Here is a 24,846-nt window from a genome sequence, read left to right on the forward strand (position 1 = left end):
TGGGTGAGGCACCTCAGCTCTGCAGCAACCTGGAAACTGAGGCTCGGTACAGAGAACAGATTTTTAAAAGCAGGGTAACTTTACGGAGACTTAAGTTTTACACTCTGGACAAGCACATATGTATAGATCCCTTGGTTTTCCATTCATTTTCTTCAAAAAATACCAAATACCATGGGTTGACTCTGGAAAGAGAAGGGTCTTCCTTTGCCCTGAAAGGGGAGTCCCCCCAGCCATCTTCTGGCTGTCTGAGAGATTGCAGCTGTCAGGCTGCAACGGGAACAGGGGGCAACTGACATGGGGGGGGCAGGGAGAGAAGGAAGGGGCTGCTTCCCTCTTGGAACCAAAGTGCTCACCAATAAACCTTGAATGTCCAGGGGGCACAAAGAGCCGGTTTATCAGCCTGGCACTGACAGCCACCCAAGGCGCACCCTGGGGGCCCACACACCCCAGGTGCGAGGGGATGGCTCCTCTCCTCCCACGTGGCAACCCCACCTCCGCTTGGCAGGCACTTGCCTCCTCATCCTCCTCTTCATCTTCGACATCCAAGATCCCAGAGTCCTGCTCGGACGTTGGGCTCGTGCTTTTGACCTCTGGCTCCGATCCTGCAGAAGCATCCTTCTTGAACCGCCGACCACCAGCTTTCGAGGGCTGAGACACAACGTTGCCCAGGTTCCTTTGCTGCTGGGCCTAAAAAGCACAAACATTTGGGGAAATTAAGTCCTGCTGCCATCTTATTTCAGAAGGGATGCTTGTGCCCCAAACGCCACGCAACCAACTCCTGCATTTACCTACCATTTCTAACCCGCCCGGGAGGTTGTGCCGTTGCATCAATGGCGCCTCCTTCCACAAATCATCATCCTAAGCCCAGCGCCTTGGCCAGACTGATCGGTTTACAGCCAGCTGCCTTGAGGATGGCCCGGCAGCCATGTGGCAGCTGTCACCGGATGCATTAAGGACCAAGAGTTACTTTGCTTTTGGATGTGTTCCCCTTTTCATCCCATGTCAGTAAAAGCCTCCCACATCTGGACCCCAGAGATCCATGGAAGCATTCTTCCCGCAGCACCCTGGGAAATCTGAATTGCGCGCAGTTGATTGACGCCGTCTGCAAAATGTATTCCGCCAAGATGCTCAGATCAGGATTACCCCAAAGGCTCAGCCTGACGGGGGGGGCAACCTGGCAGGACAAGGCCCTCCCCCTCCTCCCGTTTCCCCAAATTAGTTCGTAATCCTAATGTTTTAATCTGTAGGAAGCCCAGGACAAGTTGGGGAAGGAGAAGCCTGCAAGCAGCTGTGGGGGTGGGAAATTTCATGACTTTCCTTCTTTCATTTTTTAATGGAGGAGAAACATGCCATTGAGCTCTGCAGCTCAACTGACAGCCTGAAAGGGAGCAGGGATTTTCTCGTTAGATAACACCATATCCATGACAGAAAGGAAAATCCACCAGCCTCAAATGTGCATGTGTGTACTGACAGAGTCTATATAGATGTGACTGGAAGGGGATTAGGATGCAGAGACAGTCTTCAAAAGCCCAGCTTGGAGGGAGCCGAAGGGGGCAAGCCCCATTCTTCACTCACATCTGAAACAGCTGGCTGCAGCGCTGCACTTTAGGATGCTGTACAGGGAGAGGGCAGTGGGAGGGAGAGACTTAAAGCTGTGCCCGCAGGAATCCAATGGTTGCAAGGGGCCTTGAGGGTCCAGGACTCCGCTGCTGACCACCCCATCCCACACAGGGCCCTCCCTCCCGCCCTGATGCCCTGCTCTCCAAAATGGGAACAGAGTGGGCATGACCAGAGCAAGGAGGACCGGCTGCAATCCCAGCAGCCCTCCCAGGGCAAGGGAGCAAAGGATTCCCCATGCAAAGGGAGCAGGTGTCATTCAGCCACAGCCAGAGGAGATGGCACAGCTTGGAGGCAAGAAGACCAAGCAGTCCCTTGCAACCACACAGCATAAAACCCTCAAGGGGTCAGAGGCAGGAGCAAATCTCTCCTCCTGTTGATCAAAGTACTGCCCCTGGAACAGGGCAGGCGGAGTAAAGTGTGAGGACTACAAAAGCAAAATGAGCATCTTTGAACAGACTAGAGGTTTTGCAGGCCTTGGAACCCCACTGACGCCTTCATCGCACCAGGATCGTCACAGTAAAATGTTCTCATATGAGGAGAATGAAGCAGCTTTTGATAGTATGTGGGTGGGTGCAAGCAGGTTCCTGCAAACCCACAGAAATAACCAACAGCCACAAGATCAGGGCGAAATCACCCAGGGTGCAAAGGGAGGGGGGCATGAGAGCTTTCACTGCAAGGTACTAATGAAGACAAATCTTTAGCTGTTCCACACACTGGAGTCGCACTGAAGTCAAAGAGGACTTAAGCGTTCCCAAACTCCGCCTGGAAGTCTGCCCGAAATCTAACGGCATTCTCAGAGGTCAAAGTCAGTGCGAAAACACGTCCAGTCCAGATGAAGAGACCGTGCGGGACCCTGGACAGCCAAGTCCCTTGTGCCACGGCACAGCTCTGACCTCTAGTGGCAAAAGGCAGCAGGCTCTCCTGCAACCAGTTCCCCCTTTATGCAAGACACACACTCAAGTCCACCCAGACAGGGGTCCTTCTGCCCTGCCAAAAATCAGGGCTGCCCTTGCCCCTGGAGCTCTGAGCAGCCTCTCTCCATCTTACCTTCCTGGCCCCACTGCCTCCTGCATCCTTCGATTCTGTCACCACCCAAGCCCCTCCTGCTCTCAAGAGCATCTCTCGGTTCTCCTTCACTACCCCTCCATGTTGCCCTCTCTCCCAGCAGTGCCACAAGGCTCTGCCCTGGCACTGCACATCCCCAGGTCCAATTCAGGGAGAGGACATGGGTGCTCAGAGCCCTGAGCAACTTGGGACCCAGGTACCCGGAGGAGCAACTCTCCCGACACCCGCCTGACCCTGGGCTCACATCTGCAGGGGAGGCCCTTCTTCTGGCCCCGCCAAAGGGGCAGGCGCACTGTGCTGTGGGCAGGGACGGGGTCTTTGATGTGGTGGCACTCCAGCTGCAGACGTCCTCGGTTTCTGAAAGCCTCCGTTATCGTACATTTCGGCTCATGAATGCCAAAACCCCAGAAGCAAATACCCTGGTTTTTGAATGTTTTTCAGAACCCAAACGTCCGACGTAGCTTCCACTTGAGTGCAAGAAGCTCTTGCAACCAATCGGAAGCCGTGCCTCGGTTGTTGAACGTTTTGGAAGCCGAACGGTCTTCCGGAATGGATTGCATTTGACAACTGAGCTTTGACTGTATTCAATGAATAAATAAAGGGTTGGACTGGGTGACTCTCAGGGCCTCTTTCAACTCTACAATTCTATGATTCTATGAACCTCGGCCGTCTCCCTTCTGCTCTCATCCCCGACCTAAAATGAAACTCCCAACGACATCCCAACCCCCTGCTCACGACTCTTGCTTCTTCCTGCCCTCCCATTGCCATTCCCGGCATTGCTGCCAATATTCAGACTGTGTAACCTCCTTGGGGCAGAGTCTGTCCTCATTGCTTGAGCTCCTCTGCAGCACCCCAGATGCAATCAATGGATGACAACAACAATAGCAATGTGCAAAGGGCATCCTATAGGCTGCACTCTTCCAAACGTTTTGAAGGAAATCAGTGCACCTCACCCTAAACCTGCTCAGGTCAGGGTTCCTCACCCTCCAGTATTTAGGAATGGCCCAACCTCCACCAGCACCACCACAGTCACACGCACATAATTTTATGATGTTTTCAGAAACATCCTAAAATTGAAGTGCTCTCGATTAGGGGCGAACCAGAAGGGTCTTTGGCATGGGTAGGCAACCTCAGGCCCGGAGGCTGGATCTGGCCCAATCGCCTTCTCAATCCGGCCTGTGTTCCTTCTTCTGAGACTCAAGCGACTCGGGCAAACTTCTAAGCGCAGCATTCACAACTTGCACCTCAGCTCACAGCTTCATCAGCCCCAATGATATTTCAGTTTTCCGAAAGTCAGAAGCACTTGGGGAAAGTTTGCTGCCAGTGCACAGCTGGTCAGAGCACCCAAAGCGAGTTGCTCACTATCCTCCTTGAGAGTTGGACAGGTCAGTTCTGCATACGCATCTCTTTTCCATTATGTTTCCATATCGTTCTGCAATTATTTTTCCTGCTTAAGTGCACATTGCAGACCAAAATGCTTTGGAGTTAAAGTGTTAGACTATATAGATGGGCAACTGTAACTTTATTGCTATTAAGAGATTTCAAAACTGCATTAAAAAAATATATCCAGGGTAATTCAAATTATCTTTAAAGATATTTTAAATTCAGAGTTTTTTATTTAAAAAAAAACATATTTCTTATTGTTCTTTGTTGCCAAAGCAATACAAGGTTACATGAAACTCAGATATAAAATGCCCAATGAAATGTTTGATGCCTGCTTAAAAGTTTTTTGTTCAGGGCAGCCTACATAAGCACGTAATTTTATTATGTAAGTTTATTTTTTAAAACCCGTGAGTTTATCAATATTTTGATAATTTTATTATGTCTGTTTTTAAGGTCTGTTTTTATTGCTATTTTAATGAATATTTTATACTACTTTATGTAAACTGCTTAGAGTTTTTTATTGTGTACTTATTGCTGTTATTTTATTTAGCAAGATTTTTATACCACGATGAAACTATAATGCTGCAAAATATGCATTTCATATGCATTTTGCTACCTTTTTCAGAGCCAAGAACTGTTTTTGCAAAATTCAGAGAACTTTGTTCAGATCCCCAGGCAAGTCCAGAAAAGACAAATTGTTGGTTCAGTTAAAAATGCAGACCTAAGAACCCTTGAGCGTCCCTGTGCCCTAGGAATCGTTTTTCACCAAGTTCTGTCTTCTACATTATTTCCCCTCATTCAGACATTGGAAAGCCCAGGTCTAAACTTATTAGTTAGTTTCCATACCTTCCTTCAGCCTAAGACCACAGAGAAAAAAGAGGAAAACACAATGATATGCAGCATAAGAACAAGCAATAACCCCGTCACACACAGTTTGAAAGGTCATAGATTGCTTTTTAGCCAAAGGCATGGGAGAAGAGGAAAAGCTTGTGTGGTATTTAAAGATATGCAACAAAGGTACCACAAACAGGGGGGCCACCACAGGAAAGGCCTGTTCTCCTGTTGCCACCCTTTGGACCTCTCATGGAGGAGGCCAAACGGGCTCCATGAGGCAGGAGCGGGCACTCAGGGGCGATTGGGTTAACAGCCCAAGCCATATGGATGCTCCAAAGATCGACCAGGGCTTAGACAGGAACACCAGTCGTATCAGCCTGAAAACCCCCCAGAGCTGTCCGGAAACCCATCGGATCCATCAGGCTCGAGGGACACACCATCCTAATAGGTGCCCTGCCTCTGCGGAGGGAGAAAGGCGCTGAAAGCCTAAATCTCAACAGGACCTAGTTGTGGATTGTAGAAGAGAAGGGGGAAGAACCAGGATAAGTTTTACTAGCTAGAGCTGGCATGGCCAAACTTGGTCCTCTAGATGTTTTGGGACTACAATTCCCAGCCTCCCTGACCACTGGTCCTATTAGCTAGGGATGATGGGAGCTGTAGTCCCAAAACATCTGGAGGGCCAAGTTTGCTCATGCCTGACCTAGAGGGACCAGGATGTCAATCACTAACCAGCCTTTCTCCATGTGTTCCCTCAATCTGACAGTCAGAGGGTTATTTTCTTCCACTTGCACCCTTCCTTTCTGCCATCCTGGAACCCAAGTGACTAAGTCCCATAGAATGTGAGCGCCCCATGATTAACCTCTCCACCTCCTCATGACCAAGCCCCAGGCGCCAAGCAGCCCGCCATATCGTCTCCCTCCAAGAGAAGACTTCCCTGCACAACTCATGGTTTGTGCCCTCCTAACTGAGACCAGGCGACAGATTCCCCCACAGCCATTTCTGGAAAAGCTCCCTGGGAGGAGATTCCAGAGCCCCAGCTAAGTAGATGAAACTGCACAGAACAACCCAGTCTCTAAGCAAAGGCGGGCAGGCAGGGAGGCAGGCGCTGTTAGCTCCTCCAATTTGGATGGAATTACCAGGGGTTCAGTTTCCCCTCCTGCAAGATCTCAGCCCAGAAGGAAAAGGCTAGCGGAGGTGTGCCGCTCAGCCACGAAGGACCCCCACACCCCCACCCAAGCCCTTTACCGTTATGGATTTGGGAAGGAAGCTCTCTGCACTGTAATTGACACTGCACATAAAGAAAGAAAAATGACCTGCCCGGCCGGCACATTTCGATTCTCCGCGTTCTGTTTCGCATAAAGGCATCTGCCAGGCGCCCAATGGAGAGGCACACTTGGAAGCCACATCAAAGCCCGGCGATGCTCCACTCCCCCCCCCCCCCCGAAATCAGAGGAACCTCGGGAGGGAGGAGGACCAGAAAACCTTTACCTTTTGGTGTGGTTTACATGAAAGGCAGCCCTTTTCCTTTTCAACTATTGGGTAAAAGCAGCCATCTCACAGAGGGGCAATCAATCTGGAGCAAACCCCACACCCCACCCCTTTTATTGTCCTCTGCAAGCGGAGGGTGTCGAGAGAGCCCTGTCTGGTTCCAGCACCTTGAGCAATAACGCCAAAAGGTGCCTGGGCCACGTACCTCCCATCCCCTCCGTTTACGGCTCTTTCCATTCCCTCGCAAGGCCAGCCGAGGGTCAGTCCTAGTCTGGGAGTATAAGACACAGCACTGGGTGGGGGGATGCCATTCACATGGCTTGCAGGCATCAGGCCCCAGGGTTGAACCCCCAACACGGTGAGCTAAAGCGATCCTCCAAGAGCCCAAAGCACTCCCTGGCTGGAGGCATCTTCCGGGCTGGCAGCACTAACTTGAGCAGCGTGGCGTTCAGAGGCAGCTCCCAGTGCTCTCAAAAGAAGAGGGCAAAAGCAGGAGCTTTTTTAGACTCAGTTTTAGGGGTGAAGGGACACGGGTAGAGCTGTGGGTAAAACCACAGAGCCTAGGACTTGCTGATCAGAAGGTCGGCGGTTCGAATCCCCGCGACGGGATGAGCTCCAGTTGCTCAGTCCCTGCTCCTGCCAACCTAGCAGTTCGAAAGCAGATCAAAGTGCAAGTAGATGAATAGGTACCACTCCGGCGGGAAGGTAAACGGTGTTTCCGTGCGCTGCTCTGGTTCACCAGAAGCGGCTTAGTCATACTGGCCACATGACCCGGAAGCTGTACGCCGGCTCCCTCGGCCAATAAAGCGAGATGAGCACCGCAACCCCAGAGTCGGCCACAACTGGACCTAATGGTCAGGGGTCCCTTTACCTTTACCTTTACCTTAGGGGTGAATAAAAAAAAATAAGGGTATGTTGCTGAAACCTGCCAGCCTGCCTCTTGCCATGCCCCCCCCCAAACCAGCTGAGAAGGATCCAAATATCTGGAGCCCATTGGGGGAAGCAGGCAGGAGCTCTCTGAATCTGGGTAGTGCTGAAACCAGGCCATGAAAGTGTGGGGTGAATGGGGTTTGGGGACAAAAAGTTCCACTCCCTTAACCATTCTGCTACAAGTCACCCGCTTGCAGATGGCTGTCTCTGGATTGTGCAGCAGAGACGTTGCTTTAACACTGCCTGTTTCACCATGCATGAGCTGCGCCGGGTCTTGTGATGTGCGCTGCTGCTGCTGCCACCACCAACTCTCCCTGCCGCGCTTGGCTGCTGGGCTCCCAACTGGACCCCCTGATCAAAAGCTGCCACCAGCTCCTTCCGTTATTCTCTTTTTCTGATCTCTCACCAGAAGAAACGGCCTTAACAAGCAGTGCCGGAAGGACTCCTGGTTTATTGCAGCGCTGAGTGCAAGCAAATGTCTCCGCTCTCCTGTCACTTCCACACGCTGAAGTCCCCCCCCCCCCCCAGCACACACAGAGAGCGTTTACTCTCAATCTGGGCAGCTAATTGGCCCTTTCCTGATGAGCCCAGAGATAAGGCACGGCAGCCCTGGAGGACGAGGAAGATTTATTAGGGCTGAAGGCTCTCCGTAGCTCTCATCGGTGGTTTTGATTAGTTCCTGAGAGTCTGCCGCTGCCACAATTGTTTTATAGAGCCCTCTAATGGACTGAGACGCAGAACTTTAAAATACCGTTTCACAATATCCCTTGCAATGGAATACATATTCCTTAAAACAATATTACAGAAAGCAGGCTGGCTGCAGAGGAGAGAGGAGAAAGTTAATAAAAAACGACAGTGCTGTTGGGCCTCTGCCAGAGACGCATTTGAAAGTTATAAAATCCTTCCAAGATCAGATAAGAGGGGTATTATGAAGGCAAGGTGTAAACTCAGCACACTGACATGGCTCCTGGCTCAAGTTTTAACTAAAATCCAGCCACGCATCTGGACTATCAGGGACTATTATCTGGTGATCAGGGGGGGGGGGGGTTGATGCTCCCAATCCATAATACCATTGTACTTAAAATATTTTATAATCATGTTTTCCCATCGAAAAGTGGCTCCTGGAGTGGTTGATAAATATAAATAGGACAGTCTCTGCCCTCAGAGTCTAAGAGGCATGACACAAGAGGGAAAAGGGCTTGGAAAGGAGGAGGGGAAAGGATGCCACTCGTTCTTTGATACAGAACTAATCACCAGGTGGGGTGGAAGGTGCTCCCGGATAGAAGGAGCCAGAAGATGCTGGTCCCTCGGCTGATGGAGTGTCTGTCTTCCAGTCCTGTCTCTGCTATGGCCTGATGGAATAGATGAGGCTTAGACTGTTTGGGGTTCATGTGTGGCGGAGGGTGTCTCTCATGTCTGTTGGGGGAATGGATCCAGAGATACCAAATTTTTCCCTCTATAAGATGCCCCCACATATAAGACTCCCCCCCCCTATTTTTGCAGACTCAATTTTAAGCAAATGAGGGGAGATGGCCCAAAGTTATTGAGCTTCTCCCCCCACGCAGCTGCGGGCAGGAAACACTCCCGGGATTGTTTCCCGCTCGCTGCGGCATTGGGGGGAGTTGCGCTCCTGCCAATCAGCTGGCTGGTGGGCGCGCCACTACTCCTTCTCCCCCCCCCCCATGCCACTATCCGTGTACTGGACGACCCGAGTTTTGTGACACAATTCCTGAGTCGAAAAATCTCATCTAATACACAGAAAAATACGGTACATTTCATTATAAGACAAGTTGGAGGGCATGGGCAGGGCTTGATGAAGTCTCTCCCCACCTGGCCACAACAGCGCCAGATATTGCGTCCCTTCCAAGAAAGGGGGGGGCTGCACACTCTTTAAAGACTGTATTAAGAAGAAAAAACCAGCGGCACTAAAGATAAAGCTGCAGTTAATTTCAGGACTATAATAAGCGAAACAGGCAAAGAATATCCCTCACTGTTCAATGTGCTTTTCTTTTCTAGTAAAGCACAGTGTTCCTTCATTAATCCTTGCATAATTTGCAAGCTTTGATGGAACTGCATAAACAAACTGGACCTTTTTTGTCAAGGTCGGAGTATTATTCATTCTCCCCAACTCTTGCCACTATTATCACGTGTGCCAGCAATTGTGACTGACTGCATAGTATGCTATTTTTATGTAGCTGCTCACAGGAGGGTGAGAGGTTAAAGTTTCATATTCAGTTCTGTGGTTCTATTTAGAACCAGAGCAAAAAAATAAAAAATAACACCGTTCCCTCTCAGGGGCTCCTCCGCCACGGGTCCAATAAGGTCTCCAGGATGCCCAGGCCACTGGCAGCATTTGAAATTCTACTTGGTTGGCTGAATACATTCTGCTAAGTGACAGGCACTACTTAAGTCACATGAAAGGAGAGCACACAGTGATCCTTTTTTAAAAAAGGAGGGCACTCTTGTGGAAGACCCATGCCACGGGATGGAGGGGCAGTCCTTGGAAGGCGCCCCCTTCGCAGTGCAATTCCTCACGCTGGACTGCATTTGCCATTTTAATGCCCACCCACCAGTCTGCAAAAAATCTTCAAGAGCTCCTCACAAACCCTTTTGGTTCTTGCCCCCAGCATAGTTTGGTGTCACCTGCTCATTCCTAACTCCAGATCATATAGGAAGAAATTAAAAAGCACAGGCCCCACTGAAAATGCTTGGGGCACGGGATAACCAGCCTCATAGAACCAACATGCTTAAGTTGCAAAGAGTACATGCCCCAAACCTGGATCTTGGCCCACGGGAATTCTCCTTTTTGTACACCTAGATTTTTCCTTGCCACCAACATGGGATTCCCATCTTCTTACATCCCTCCATTATGAGAATCTCCTACTCTTTGTTTCAACCAGTTACTAAGAAGAGAAGCCCGCAGCTTATCCCATGACATCCCCTTTTCCTCCGATGCCTCCTGTCTCCTCTTGTCTCGTGTTTTTAGACAGAGCGTTAGCAGGCAGGAGCTTGTGGTTTGCTTTTTATTTTGCACAGTGTCTAGTATGTATTAGGCACTTTTATAAATAATAAATTTTGTTGATGGATGATGATGACTGCTAAGTTTACTCAGGAGCCTTTGGTGAGGATCTCTGTCCAAATGCATTTGGAAGTCTGAGTACATAATGGCTACCAGATCATCCTGTCCACGTGTCTGTTGACACTCTCAAAGAACTCCAAAGGCTTGAGGAAGCACAGCTTCTTTTTGCAAAAGTCACCCTTAATCTCCGCAGCTGTGATGTCTAACTGGTCCAATATTGTGTCCTCTGAATTTGGAACCCAAGAGTTTTCCTACCCCGTGACCAAAGATCCAAGGAGCTTATGCATGTGGGAGCTTATGCATTAACAGAAGGACAGGGAACCTCTGGGGGCCTCCACAAATTGCTGGACTACAACTCCCATCATCCCTGACCATTGACCACACCAGCTGGGGCTGAGGGAAGCTGAAGTCCAAGAACACCTGGAGAGTCTCCACAGGTTCCCCATCTCTGACTGACAGTGCATGCCCTTCTACCACATCTGCACTTAACGCTAAGTGCCCCTTGACCATGCTCTGCCCATTTGTCCTCTAGGCTGGGGGAACTTCCTCTTTTCCAGACATCCCATCTGCCACCTCTTCAGAAGGCTGAGGCTAAGATCACCCCACCAAGATCATAGAATCATAGAATCATAGAGTTGGAAGAGACCACAAGGGCCATCGAGTCCAACCCCCTGCCAAGCAGGAAACACCATCAGAGCACTCCTGACATATGGTTGTCAAGCCTCTGCTTAAAGACCTCCAAAGAAGGAGACTCCACCACACTCCTTGGCAGCAAATTCCACTGTCGAACAGCTCTTACTGTCAGGAAGTTCTTCCTAATGTTTAGGTGGAATCTAATGTTCCTCTATACAAGCTCCCTCTCCTTTTTAGTTTCTGCATTCTTCAGAACGGAATCCTGACACCAGCCAGCAGAAGCATCCCTGCCCATCGCTGCTTGTCCTTCCCCTCTTCCTTCTCCCCATTCTATCAAAGCCTCCTTTGTTCTACCCTGCTAATCCCATGCTAGAAAAAATCCCCCAGATCCACCTGTCACCACTTCCCTTTCATCCTTCAAATTCTCCCTGCCTTTTCCAGCTTGGTGTATCGTATCATTTCCCCACATCTTGCTGTAAGCTTCCCAGCAAGTATTCTACCCCATTCCATGGTTGCACTGGCTGGAAACTTTGGCGTGTCCACCTGAGCGAATGCCTTCCAAAGTTAAACTGTGGAACTCCTTCCCACAGGAGCCAGGGATAGCTCCTAAGATATTGATAGCTACAAGCCATGACGGCTACTGCTCTGCCTCACCATCTGGTATGCTTCTGAGTGCCAGTTTCCGGAGCCCAAAGGAAGGGACAGGGCTCGAATCCTGCTTGGCCAGTATGAGAAGAGGATGCTGAACTGGAAAGGCTACTGGCCTGATCCTGTAAGCTCTTCTTACATTCTTACTAGCTGGCCAGCAAACGTTGGGGATCAGTTCTTTGCACACTGGAGTTTCCACTTTTAAACCGAGTGACTGAGTGAATTACTGTGCTGAGAGCATTGTGCTTGTGGGCACATTTTTATGCCCGGCTGTGAGAAGCTGCTTTCCCCTTCTCTCTGCCGTGGGAAACCCATGGGAGAAAATCTAGTGTTCTGCAAAAAGACAAAAGCAAAAACCCCTCTCCCCTATTTCAAGAATGGGTGTACAGTTCTATCCTACACGATCGTCTCATACCAGACGGCATGATTAAAAACATTCCACATTCTCCATTCAGTAGAGAGGGTGCCACAGAAAGACCAAGGGAACTTATATAGTTAATTATGCTGAACTGTGAGCAGCTAACATGGAACATCTTGTTTCAAGTTAGCTTCATTAGTATTATTATTAGAATCTTTTCCATGTACAGCATGCTTAACAACGCTTATTGAAAGTGGCTCCAGGCAGTTTACAGTCTTTCCTCCTAAGTTTTTAGGTATTTATTGCCATTTCTAAATTCTTTTACAAAAGAGAAAATAAAACATATGGTTAGACATAATCAGAAAGCTGATGTTTCCAAAACATTATGAAGACAGTGTTGCAAAATACTGCTGCTACCTATTTAGTCCTTATCAAGCTTGAAATAGGTCTGCTTTGAGACCTGATAGTACTAATGAGCTCCTCCTTGCTCCTATTTTAAGGCTGCCTCAGTGCATTGACTCCCAAGGAACTAGGAAGATGAACAAAGCCGGAGCGAAGGGGAACCAGGACAAGATCCCTGGGAAAACCTTATCCCCACACAGCCAGAGTGACTCTCGCTCTCTATGCAAAGCACACAGTTCCAGAACATACAGGTGCCTTCCTCCTTGCCATGGTGTGCCCTTAATTCACCCTCCCTAGAGCCCCGGAAAAGAGGGACGCAGTTGGCTCTGTGGGTTAAACCACAAGGCCTAGGACTTGCCAATCAGAAGGTTGGCGGTTTGAATCCCCATGACGGGGTGAGCTCCCATTGCTCGGTCCCTGCTCCTGCCCACCAAGCAGTTCAAAAGCACGTCAAACTACAAGTAGATAAAAAGATACCGCTCCAGCGGGAAGGTAAACGGCGTTTCTGTGCGCTGCTCTGGTTCACCAGAAGCGGCTTAGTCATGCTGGCCAAATGACCCGGAAGCGAGATGAGCGCTGCAACCTCAGAGTCAGTCACGACTGGACCTAATGGTCAGGGGTCCCTTATTGGCCGAGGGAGCCGGCGTACAGCTTCCGGGTCATGTGGCCAGCATGACTAAGCCGCTTCTGGTGAACCACAGCAGCGCATGGAAACGCCATTTACCTTCCCGCCGGAGCGGTACCTATTTATCTACTTGCACTTTGAGGTGCTTTCGAACTGCTAGGTTGGCAGGAGCTGGGACAGAGCAACGGGAGCTCACCCCGTCATTGCGGGGATTCGAACCACCGACCTTCTGACAAGCCCAAGCCACAGTGGCAAGCCCAAGCCACTGTGGTTTAACCCACAGCGCCACCCACGTCCCTAGGAGTCCTTTACCTTTACCTAATTCCCCATATTGAGAATCCCATACATATTTCTGCTGTGCACCAGGACTCCTGCCGAACATGTGCCCATCCTCTGCATGTAGGGTCAAGGACATGTGCAGACGGATTCCGCATCGCCTTCGAAGCCAAGCATCTTGTTTGTCAAGAGCAACAGCACTTCACTTGTGGTCATCAAGTATGGGCTGTTTCGAAAGCCCTCCCTGCTCCTCTCCAGGGTGGTTGAAAAGTTAGTCACTTTCCTCCTCGAAAACATGCAAACAACAAACATGCCAATTTCCACCCTCCCCAGTTCTGTGGCTTTCTGCAAACCGAGTAAGAGTCCAAGAGACAATCACATCTAATGCTGAAGGAAACTAGAAAACAGCAGTGTTTCGCATAGAAAGCCAGGTAAGCCTGCATTACTCTGGCCATCAGCCCCACATTCCACAATCAAATATGCTTTCCCCCCATGCTCTGCAACAAACACTACATGCACTCCTTCGAAAACAGAGGATGTGGCTGCCTTCAAAGGGACACCCAGGCCTGCAAACAAATAGCATCCTTTTCGGAAGCAGGTTAGGTGACTCTCAGGATTCTAATTCCCTAAACCACAAACGGGGAATAACCCCATTCCACACATCCCTATATAGCGTAGAGGCCTTTTAAGAGTTGTTTGCATGCCTCTTTTTTCTTCCAATGAGCAGGTTCATAGCCTGTGAGTGTTTCTGGATCCATCTCTGTTGCCAGAGGCCCAGATGACTGAAGTGGCTAGAAGAGTCTTTCACCAGCTTTGGCTTGGAAGACAGCTGCAGCCATTTCTGGACCAAGACAGCCTGACCACTGTCGCCAATGCACTTGTAACCTCCTAGATGGATTACTGCAATGCACTTTACGTGGGGCTGCCCTTGAGGTTGGCCTGGAAGCTGCAGCTGGTGCGAAATGTGTCTGCTCAACTGCTCACTGGGGCAGAATATTGCCATCGTATTACCTCTCACCCCTTATAAACCAAACTGAACGCTACTGCAGGAAAATGCACCCTACAGATGCCATCTCATCAGAAGGTCCATTCTACACAAGGTCAAAACTGGGCCTACAGTGTGGTGGCACCTCCCCTTAGGATCTCCCTTCCCATCACATGTCAGGCAGGGATCATCTGCTCCCTGCCTGCTGCAAGGCTTCTCTTCCAGCAAGCTATCCAAGTGGATACTTCTTCCCCACTTGGTATATGTGTTGGATTTGGTGGTGCTTTACCTGTTTTTTAAATATGCACTTGTTTTATTTATGTTTTTACTGCATTGCGAAATCACTTCGAGATGCTTCATAGGAAGCAATCCAGAAATGCAATAATTATAAATAAAAAATAATACCCAGTTTGCCACATGGCATCCCATGTTCAAAGAAGTCTTTACAATGCCAACCGCTTCATGAACTACCAAAAAAAGAGAAAACCCACCCAGCAGAACTTGTTTCCATTCTGACAGACCAATACATTCCAGGATTTCAAGGAGCTTAGCAAAGGTACATTTGACCTCTCTCACTTTCAAACTCACAAGCGTCCAGGTGTTAACTTGCATTTAAAGACTGCAGAACTCTTAACTTCATACAAAATGCCAAAACAAACATCTCCTTCAGAAATTGTCGTTTGAAAATTAGCCCTGCTACTTCTGTCTAGTAAAACTTTTATAACCATCTTACATGTGGCTCTCAGCTATAAAACACGATTGGAAGAGCAACACCACGGACTATATTTCATCAAGTGGAGTTTTCAGCCGGCTTTGCCTGGTTCCTATTATTCTCTTTCTCTCTCTCCTTCTCCCTCTTTTCAATTTAAGTTTACTGGCTAATTTTATGGAAACAAATAAAGAGACCTACACATTATAGATGTAATAAGGACAAAAGCATAACTCTGAAAGTACCACAAGTCAAGCCCCTCCGCTTTTCCAATTTTAATTTATGAGCCATAAACCTCCCGTGTGCTGGCGGCTCTTGCCTTTCTGGATTCCCTCCAGTGAATGGCACAAATGGCGGCCAGGTGTGCGTCTCAAAGGCAGGTGCTGAACTCAACTACGCTGGGCGCCTAAGAAGAGGCGCAGGAGGGGAAAGCTTCGCCCGCAGCCAGAACAAATACCTGCTGCTTCTCAGCTTCTCAAGCTGGACCTCATGGGGAGAAGCGAAACTTTTCACCTTGGCGCAGAGCTTGCAGCAGTGGCCGTAACCCAGAATGTCTGGCGCACTGAAGGCACCATCCAACACACAGGTAGGCGGGTGCACATGGTGTCCACATAAATATGGCAGGCGGCAGTTCATGCTCATCGCTTGCATGACATCGTATTATTTGACACATACGTGTAGCCTCCCAGCAGGCCCTGAGGCAGCTGTGGATCTTGCCTGCAGAAGTAACTACATGGTGGAGCCAGCTAGAGGTCTCCTGCTTCATAGCCTCACTCATAGCAATGCCTACGCAGGCCTTTACCTTCCCTTCCAGATCACAGCCACAAAGCCACCAAAAATTCTACGTACAAATCTCTTCCCAAAATCTTGATTTTTTTTATGTTTAGCTGTCCTATACAGTGGTAACTCTGGCTATGGATTTAATTCATTTTGGGCTGCCATGCACACCCTGAAAAATCCGTAACTAGAGGCACCGCTTCTGCACATGGGTGAGCGGCGAAATCCAGAAGTATACACTTCTGGGTTTGCCGCGGCCGTAACCCAAAGATCCGTAACCTGGAGGTTACGATACGATACAGTATCTTTATTGTCATTGTCCCGTACAGAACAATGAAATTGAAAAATCTACATAAGACATTCAAACCCCCCTAAAAACTCTGAAATCCCATTTTAAAATACAATATACTCCTATAGAAACTCCTTATACTGTGTTTAAAACCAGAATTGCATTTGCGTAGAAACTGTTTCTCAAGCGGCAAGTCCTAGTCTTTATAACCCTGCACCTTCTTCCAGAAGGCAGAAGATGAAAGAGATCATTTCTGGGCTGCGCACTATCCTGCGCTATCTCTGCAGCTCTCTTCATCAGGTCTTTGCTGTTTTCTCCCCAGGTTAGGTCATCTCTCACGCAACACGAGGTACCACTGTAACTACTTTTATCCCACTACTGATCTCCAGCTTCCAGAAGCTTAACTAGGACTCTATCTATCTATCTATCTATCTATCTATCTATCTGTCATCTATCTATCTATCTATCTATCTATCTCCTGCACTTTCCTTTCCTCTCCCTCCTTCCTTCTCTCACTTCTCCTTCCTTTGCTTAGCCTGTCCCTCAACTCATATGCTGAGCCATTGTCAAACAATGGCCTATTTAATATCCTAGGTTTATACACTGCCAAGACAGTGAGATAAATCTAATAAACAATTTTTATTTCCAGGCACTTGTGCTCACACACCCATCTTGAACCCTCTGCCTGCTTGAAAGAATTTGGCTTGCTGAGAACTAGTCCTCCCATCGTTCTCTGTCTCTCTCAAGGAGCAAGACAACCTGTTGAAGCACCATATTTAGCCTGGGTGGACTTTGCAGGAGCTCGTGGAAGCATATCAGAGAAAAACATCACCTCTTCTATATTTATTTTCTCAAGAACAAGGGTTCCCCCGGCGCCTCAAAGATGGTTCTCAAGCATTCCCGGCCAGCATGGCAGACGGGAGCAGCTTCCATAGTAATCTCCGTCTTCTTCCAGAAAAACAAGGCCTCTGGTTCACCCCAGAACATTCCGTTTGCCGAGACTTACAAGCACACCAGGCTCAACGCCTCTGCCCTCCATGGCATTCCAGGAAAACATCCCTCTTCGTGAGATAATCTGGCCCACATATGGGATCTTCATGAAAGGGGAAAACATTGGCTGTTGCGTAAGGATGGAAACATATTCATTCATCTGAAAACGGCACGGGCGGAAGGATACTGTCCATGTCAGCCGTGGGATGGGAGTCAAAACAAAACAATGTGGTCAAAATGTTCTCCTTTCTTCCACATGCTCTTCGTTTAGAGTCCTGGGGCTGCTAACAATCTGCTCTTGAACGACTGTGACCTCTTCCCGTTCCCACTCATTTTCCTCCAAGTCGTGGCGGGAATTATTTCCATGAGGCATACTTGTCAACCCCGGCAGGTGCGCCATCTGGCACAAAGGTCTTCTGCGCATGCCCTTCCCATGCGCTTGCACATCTCCCGCTTGGGAAGGGCCATTGTTGCTCACGGATGGAGCATCTGCTTGGCAGGGGAGCCCTGCCTGGAGAGCTGATATCAGCAAGTGTAGACAATACAGAGCTGGTTGGATCAATGAAGTGACCTTCCTGTGTCCTTTCCCTTCAAGACAACAGAGCTTGGGCATGATACCTTGTGCCATCTACCTCCCGTACAGCGCATAATGTCCATTCAACAGAGAGGCCCCCTTGAATGTTCCCTAGCTCTGGGGAGGGGTCACTTTTCCATGAGTAGCGCCTGGGAAGCTGTGCTGCTCTTTCAAATGACCCATGTAGGCAGAGGCTGGTTCTGCAAATGTTGACGAGGCAACTCGGAAGAAAAGCAGCAGCTCCTCACATGACATGGAGAAAGTGGAGAGAGAGAAAAGGTTTCCTCCCTCTCTCACAACACCAGCAGCTGTGGACACCCAAGGAAGCTGAAGGTCAGGAGGTTCAGGACAGGTCAAAGGAAGTCCCTCTTCACGTAGTGCAGTTAATCTAGGAGGAAAGGATGGCTACCAACCTGGACGTCTTTAGAAGAGGATTAGAGAAAGTCATGGAAGAAGAGAGGGCTATCGGTAGCTACTAGCCAGATGGCTCTGCTCTGCTTCCACAGCTAGATACCGCAATGCTTCTGAAGACCAGTTGCTGGAAACCACGAGTGTTCTGTTTGTTCTCTCAGAGCTGGAGAGTACGGATGCCATTATGCCTTTGTCTGTACATAGCGTGTAAATAAATAGTAGGTTAGATCTACGATGTCTTGCTCTTCTTGCTGTGTTTTGCCAGAAGATTACTATGCATATACCAGTTGGTACATGTCGCTGGAGCGCCCTGGAGAAGAAGGGAAGTGTCTTTTCCAGAGCTGCGCATACTGGAGGACACTCGGCATTCCGGGGGCTTGCAGGATCACCCCCAGGGCATTTTCCAACAGGGAGGGCCCTTGTGCTTGGATCCTGCTGCTGGGTTTCGTGCAAGAGTCTGGTTGGCCACTGGGAGAGCAGGATGCTGGACTAAATGGGCCATTGGCCTGATCCAGAAGAGCTCTTCTTATGTTCCTATGTTGCTCAGAAAAGCCTTGTGAGCAGGAATGGAATGATCCTGCTCAAGGGTCTTTTTTTGGAGTGGGAGCCCAAATGGAGGACCAACTGCAAACTGTGGAGGCAAATATTCTATTGGAGTCACTTGCCAGTCAACTGGCTGTCTCTATGCCGGAACTCAAACGGCATTGGGAGGACCGGACAGCACTTTTCTCCACTCCCCCCTCAAATTAATGGGGGTCAGTTCCTCAAAAAGAGGAGAGCACATTACACTTTCAGCTCCGATTGGCCAACACATTATTATATTTTGTTTTATAAAATCCACCTTTCCGCTCACATGGAAGTTACAGGGAGGTCACCACAAATCAATAGCAAAGACCAGAACACAAGAGGGAAGAATCGTCCCTCCGCACAAAGATGATACAGGACAAGGCTAGGAGCACCTTTACCGAGAGCAAGTCATGTGCATGCGTGTGCGCATGTGCGCACTGGAGACCTTTGGCAGAAGCGCCTGTGTGCCTTTGGAGCAGTCCATTTTGTCCTTCTCAAAACACACACACTTTTAAAGGTTGGCTACGGGCTAGATTAGCAGGCGGGAGAGGAAAGGCAGCCGTCTCCAAGGCAGGCCCAGCATGCTCAAGCCACAGAGCTACCGCCTTTGAGTTCCCTGCAAGAAAGAGGCTTGCTCCAGAAGCCAAAGTCCTCTCTCAGTGCATCTGGGCACCTAAGACAAGTTGCACCCTCCAGTACGGCACGAGAATATGCACACTACATTCCCCACGCATGCACTCTGAATTGGGGCGCAAGCATGCATAGAAAGAGCACACACAAGTTGAAATGTGTACCCACCACGCTGGCCTCTCCCCTTGCGCTGCCTTCCCAACAGGGGACTGAAACAAATAAAAAACAGAAGCGCTCATGGTAAATTGCAATGCAGAAGAATTCAGACACCCCTGCAAAGATACTCTTGCCCTCATACACACAGTAGGTTTTAATTATATTGTAATAAAGAGCTAAATGCATGTACATTTTTCTGACTTACTAGATCAGGGTGTGTGTTTTTTTCAAAAAAATATATAAGCCAAGATGTGTATTCTGAATTTTTTTTCTCCTTCAAACCATGTAAGTATACACACACACACACACACACACACACACACACCACTGTGGCAAAAGCATTTGGAAAAATCTTCACCGTCAATTGTTTATTGGGGCTCCGACCGATTTTAATGAAAAATATGGTTACAATTTGAAAAAAAACAGAGTTCTTTTATGTCTTGCACAATGAAAAGTCTCTACTATGCAACCTTCAGGGCACTTTTCTTTCTGAAAAAGTCCCAGTGTGGGCACCGGGCTCTCTGACCAGGAACCCTAATCGAAAGCCCAAAGATGTGGGTTGCAAAGTATGCCAAATATCCACAACAAGTGAAATTGGATGTAGAAAAATATGTTCTCAACATTTACTTCTGTTTAGGATGAAACCAAATCCAGATGCCCTCTGACAATACATTGTGTGAACTCGTAATTAACCATTTGCAGATGGGAGAAAAAGCTCATCCTGACATTTTCGGAGATGATCATTTCCACCCAGATCCAAAGGTCACCCAGTGGGCAAGGGGGTACCTAGGATCCCAACCGCCCTCTGAAGACCAAACACCAACTGCAGACGGACGGGTGAAGGAAAGGCTCCATGTGGACTCCAGAGGAACCCTCGCCAGAGGAGGTACATTGCACACACTGACATCTTGCACCAGGGTCACCCCGGTCCCTCCAGGCGGTTTCATGGCCAACTGTTCTAGAGCACAGTCATCTAGCACATCTAGAAATTTTACTTTTGCTCTGTCTGCAACCCACTTATGTTCTGAACGATTCATGGAAGCACACCATCACTGTAAGAATGTATCTGAAGTCAACGTGTGGCCTGGTAAAACCACACCTTTGAATTCTTTGCCTGGTTCTCTGAAGCCACCTGCCAGAAAACATGAGGATGTAAACCCCACATGCACGTCCATTCAGGCAAGGTGGGCAGATGGGAACCATGGAGAGAAACCTGAACAGGAGGACAGCTTGCCTTCCACAAGCAACCTAACAAAGGTTCCAAGCCTAAAACCTTGTCTTTCGACCAACCACAGGTGGAAATCCGGGTGCTTCATCAAGGACCGGGACAAATCCTTTAGTCCGCAGCACATTTAGGGACTGTGCCAAATTAACCTGCAGTCGTAAGATAAGAGCACATGAGAAGGATACAGCAACTGACGAATCAGGAGAACCCCACTGAAACAAAACAGCTCCTTTAACTATTCAGGCTCCTTGCTTGATCTCGGTAAAATTACTTCTGTTGATTAAAAAATAATACTAATTGCAGACCATCCTGGAATCCATTTTTGGATGAAAGTTGGTTTACCATTTGTTCTAATAAATAAATAAATAAATAAATGGATACCACTCTTGTGTCCACTTGCGTTTCTTAAGTTTACAGCCCAGGCACAGGGGAAAGCAAAGATTTCTAAAAAGCAAACTGGCTGAAAGAATATTGCCTTGTACAAAAAGCTGCATCTTCTTTGTGATTGTTGTCCATTGAAGTCAAAGACTTCATAACACAAGCCTTTTATTAAAGGAAAGGAAGAGCAGAAGATAAACATGAGAACAATGAAAGGGGACAAATGGGGGCCAAAAGCATCCCTGGGGAAACTTCTGCAGCCACCAAAGTCGAGTGAATTCAGTTTTCTCCTGCCTTTGAATCAAGAGTCCTGCTCAAACGAGTCAGGCCTTAGTTCATTTTCTTTCGAGCACAGCACGTTTTAATAACATAGGAATGTTCTAGTGTCATCAAAATTCAAACATGCTTCATTGTATCCAGAAGAAAACTGAAATTGCCATGGGAAAATACCACAGCAATGGCCGCCATTCAAGAAAAATCCATTATTGGATCTGGAACATCCCCCCCCCCCCATGAACAACTGCATCTCTAATGCAAAGAAGCGGGTCTGAGTCCAGGGCGCACTTGACGCGGATCAGCTTTAAAATGGCTCTTGGAATATTTACGGTGTGGCTTACCTGGCCCAGTGGCTGGGCTTGTGTTCTGCGCGTGGCCAAAGCAAAGAACAAGCACCCCTCTGCGATAGTCTCAAGACCACACAACAAGTTTCATCAGAGCCAGAAACACAATCCTGGAATTCCTTACTGCCTCACTTGCGCTGGAAGATCATCCCATGGACTCCTCCAAATAAATAAATTCCACCCATCGTCTCTGTCAAATGCTGCCAAATGAATACTGCAGTCAATGCACAGGATTCTCTTGCAGGGCCAGGCCAGGGCACGACTTGCAAACACAGGCAGCCTTGGCATCGCCAAAGACAGGAACGGGGGCATTTTGACAGAGATACTGCTTCCGTCTGTGGCACATTCCAAGCAGAGGACGGGTCCATTCTTGCAGACTGCTCAAATTTTACACCAAAAAGAGAATTCTCACAGACATGTGCTCCTCATATAGGAAGCCCTGTGCATGTATTTTGTAGCCTGGCATTGACAGGTGGTCTACAAATAATCCCCGTGATGTTCTCCCACTGTTTGTTTTAACTAGCTTGGAAGTCCCCAATTCCTTAAGCCTTTTCTTCATCAGGAAGTCGCACCAACCCCAGAATAACTTCTGTTGCCCCTTTTCTGCACCATCTTCACTAGGTCCCCTTTAAAGCCAAACAACCTGAATTCTACACAACTTTACAGAGACAATTCATTGTCTCCATCTTTCTTTCCTTTTTGTCTGCTAAATAATAAAAAAAGTCTACATTATTTGTTGGTTTTTGTTTTTAAATTCCCTTCCCATTCTTGGCACTGAGCTATCTTGCTGCGGCGAAAGAAACAAATCAGCATTTGGGGCTTTTTAGTTTAAAGAACAAGCCGGCGAGAGGTGACATGAGAAAAGTTTATAAAACGATGCCGGGCCAGGAGGAAGTAAGTAAAGTTTTTCTCCTTCACATAACGCTGGACTTCACGGTCATCCAAGGTAGCTGAATGTTGGGAGATGCAGGACAGATGAAGGCACAGAGATGAACAGTGGTAGCAACCAAAGGCTTAGACAAATTCATGGCAGATGAGGCTATCTGTGGCTACTCCATGGTTGCAGGCATAAAAGCTTCTGGAAACCACAAGAGGGGAGAGGGCTGCTCTTTTGCTCAGATCCTGCTTGCCAGCTTCCCGGTTGGCCATCGCCCTAATCCAGCAGCCTCTTCTGCTCTTATGCTATAAACAGGATTAGGACACATTGCTTTTTGTCCCAGCGTGCAACGCTGAATCTCATCTACCATTCTCTTGCCTGGTCACCCAGCTTGCAGAGGTTATCTTCACAGTCTGCAGAACTTTATTACACTGAATAACATGCTGTCCTCTGAAAAACTCCTCCTGACTCTGAACTCAATGCAGAACACTGCATTTGTCTCATTTGGGTTTCCTTTCATTAGTTTCAAGTGACTTTTTCATTCTGTCAAAGTCATCTGCAAATTTGATGGAGGGGAGGAAGACATCACAGTCGCAGATGACAAAGCTGAAGGGTGCCAACCCACACAAGTCCTCCCTCCGATTCTACGAGGAGCCCCTGGTGAGCACCCAAGATCCTTTCCACATTCAGCGAAACCGCTCGCCAAATGTCACAAGGAACTCTACCCAATGCTCTGCTCGGTTGAAGCTAAATTGCATCAGCAGCCGTCCTCACATCCATCGCTGAGAACCCTGGCGTGCAACCCAGCTGGCATGCAAGGCTTAAGGATGCCACAGTAACTGCAGCAATGCACCAAAAACGATTCAGCTGTCATGGGCAGGCAGAAGGCAGCAGCAAAACTGCAGAGCCGTGGCAGAAATCTGTGGGACCGTCTTGCAGGTCTCCAGAGAACTAGTAAGAAGAACTGCCTCGCCAGGGACAGGCTTCCACTACACTTCTTTCAACTTTTACGGATGGGCAGATTCCATCTTAATTTATTAGCGTCCTAAGTCCCTCCATACCTGCAATCACAAAGCAGAATAGTTTCCAGAAACACGACTGCAGTGATTGTGAGTTCAAAGCTTCAATCAACTCTTTTACATAATTGTCTGTATACAAAGTGCCTCCTCAGGCTGCTCACAAATGAAGATCAGCTTTTACTTCCCTCCCTGCCCCGCCACCCCAATTATTGTCCCAGCCAGATATCCAGTTCAAGGAACACTCCTAGCTTCACACAGTCACCGCTCAGCGCCACATCTGGAACGAGGATTTCTCCCCAAGCCGAAGCAGGAGCCAGACAAGCAGCAGCCTCTGCTACCTCCGCCTTCTGGAGACCCAGAACGCCATTCATGGGACCACGTGGACGGGGTGGCAGGGCCATCGGAGCCGGGGCTGCTGTCCAGGTAGTGCCCTCGCCAGACACAACTGCCTGACACACAGCTCACATTTGCTCACCCTGCTCGATAAGGAATCGCTTCCAATGGGTTTCGTTGTGGTTTATGCCAGAGCTATAATTTTCCACGTCTTCAAAAGAAACTCTCTCTGAATTTTGGTCACCCTTCAAAGTTTCACTAAACCCTTTCCGATTCCCCAGCAGCCCCCTTTCTTACCATGCCAGCCCCCGTGCAACAACTAAATAACAGTTTCCACTGCCAATTTTATCCTGGAGATGGGATTAGAACCATGACACAAACCCCAAAATATACATTCCTTATCATTAAAAGGGGATCAGAGAAAGAAATGAGAAAGGAAAGCGTTAGGTAAGACTGCCTAGCAAAATCTGCTGCATGACATCACAATCCGAGGTCTCCCAGCCTCCATCTCAGGAACGTTTTGCAAGATGGGCATTTCCACTGCAGATCAAGCATAGCCAACAGCTCCCCCCCCCCCATGCACATTTAACTGGGTGTTTTCAGACAAACAAAATCCTTAAAATGTTACAGGAAAAGACAAGGCCAATACTTGGTGGAAACATGGGGTTGTAGCCAATGCCAGCCCTACACAGAGTAGACCCACTGAAGTTAGCAGGTGTGGCTAACTAAGGTTCATTAATTTCAATGGGTCTACTCTGTGTATAGGGTGTTAGGGAAGGGGAAGTACCTTTGGTGAGGGGACACATCTTGCTCCTTCTGGGGAAGTTTGTCCACCTTTGGTCCCCACCCGGCACTCAGCTCTCCCCTGTGGCACCAACATTTTAGGAGCCCCTAAAGTTTCAGGATGTGATGTGACTTTCTTCTCCAATGGCCGCTGGCTCCCAGAAGCCTGTCCTGTGGAAGAG

The 24,846-nt window shown here is 48.5% G+C and overlaps 1 protein-coding gene and 1 long non-coding RNA gene across 4 annotated transcripts in view; one reads left to right on the top strand and one right to left on the bottom strand.

The window, feature by feature from the left end:
- Positions 1–24,846, top strand: part of LOC128420616 (uncharacterized) — a 393,346-nt gene that overhangs the window by 199,558 nt on the left and 168,942 nt on the right. The gene's annotated exons all lie outside the window — the stretch shown is intronic.
- Positions 1–24,846, bottom strand: part of EXOC6B (exocyst complex component 6B) — a 208,320-nt gene that overhangs the window by 106,972 nt on the left and 76,502 nt on the right. For 2 of the 3 annotated variants that reach the window (XM_053402249.1, XM_053402248.1), the window contains exon 7: positions 514–687. The exons of the other annotated variant lie outside the window; for it this stretch is intronic. In XM_053402249.1, coding sequence (XP_053258224.1) covers positions 514–687 — 174 coding nt within the window. The remainder of the gene's footprint in view (positions 1–513; positions 688–24,846) is intronic. 3 annotated transcript variants of the gene reach the window in all.

The sequence above is a fragment of the Podarcis raffonei genome, chromosome 9 (genome assembly GCF_027172205.1).
Source record: "Podarcis raffonei isolate rPodRaf1 chromosome 9, rPodRaf1.pri, whole genome shotgun sequence".
NCBI classification, from domain to species: domain Eukaryota; kingdom Metazoa; phylum Chordata; class Lepidosauria; order Squamata; family Lacertidae; genus Podarcis; species Podarcis raffonei.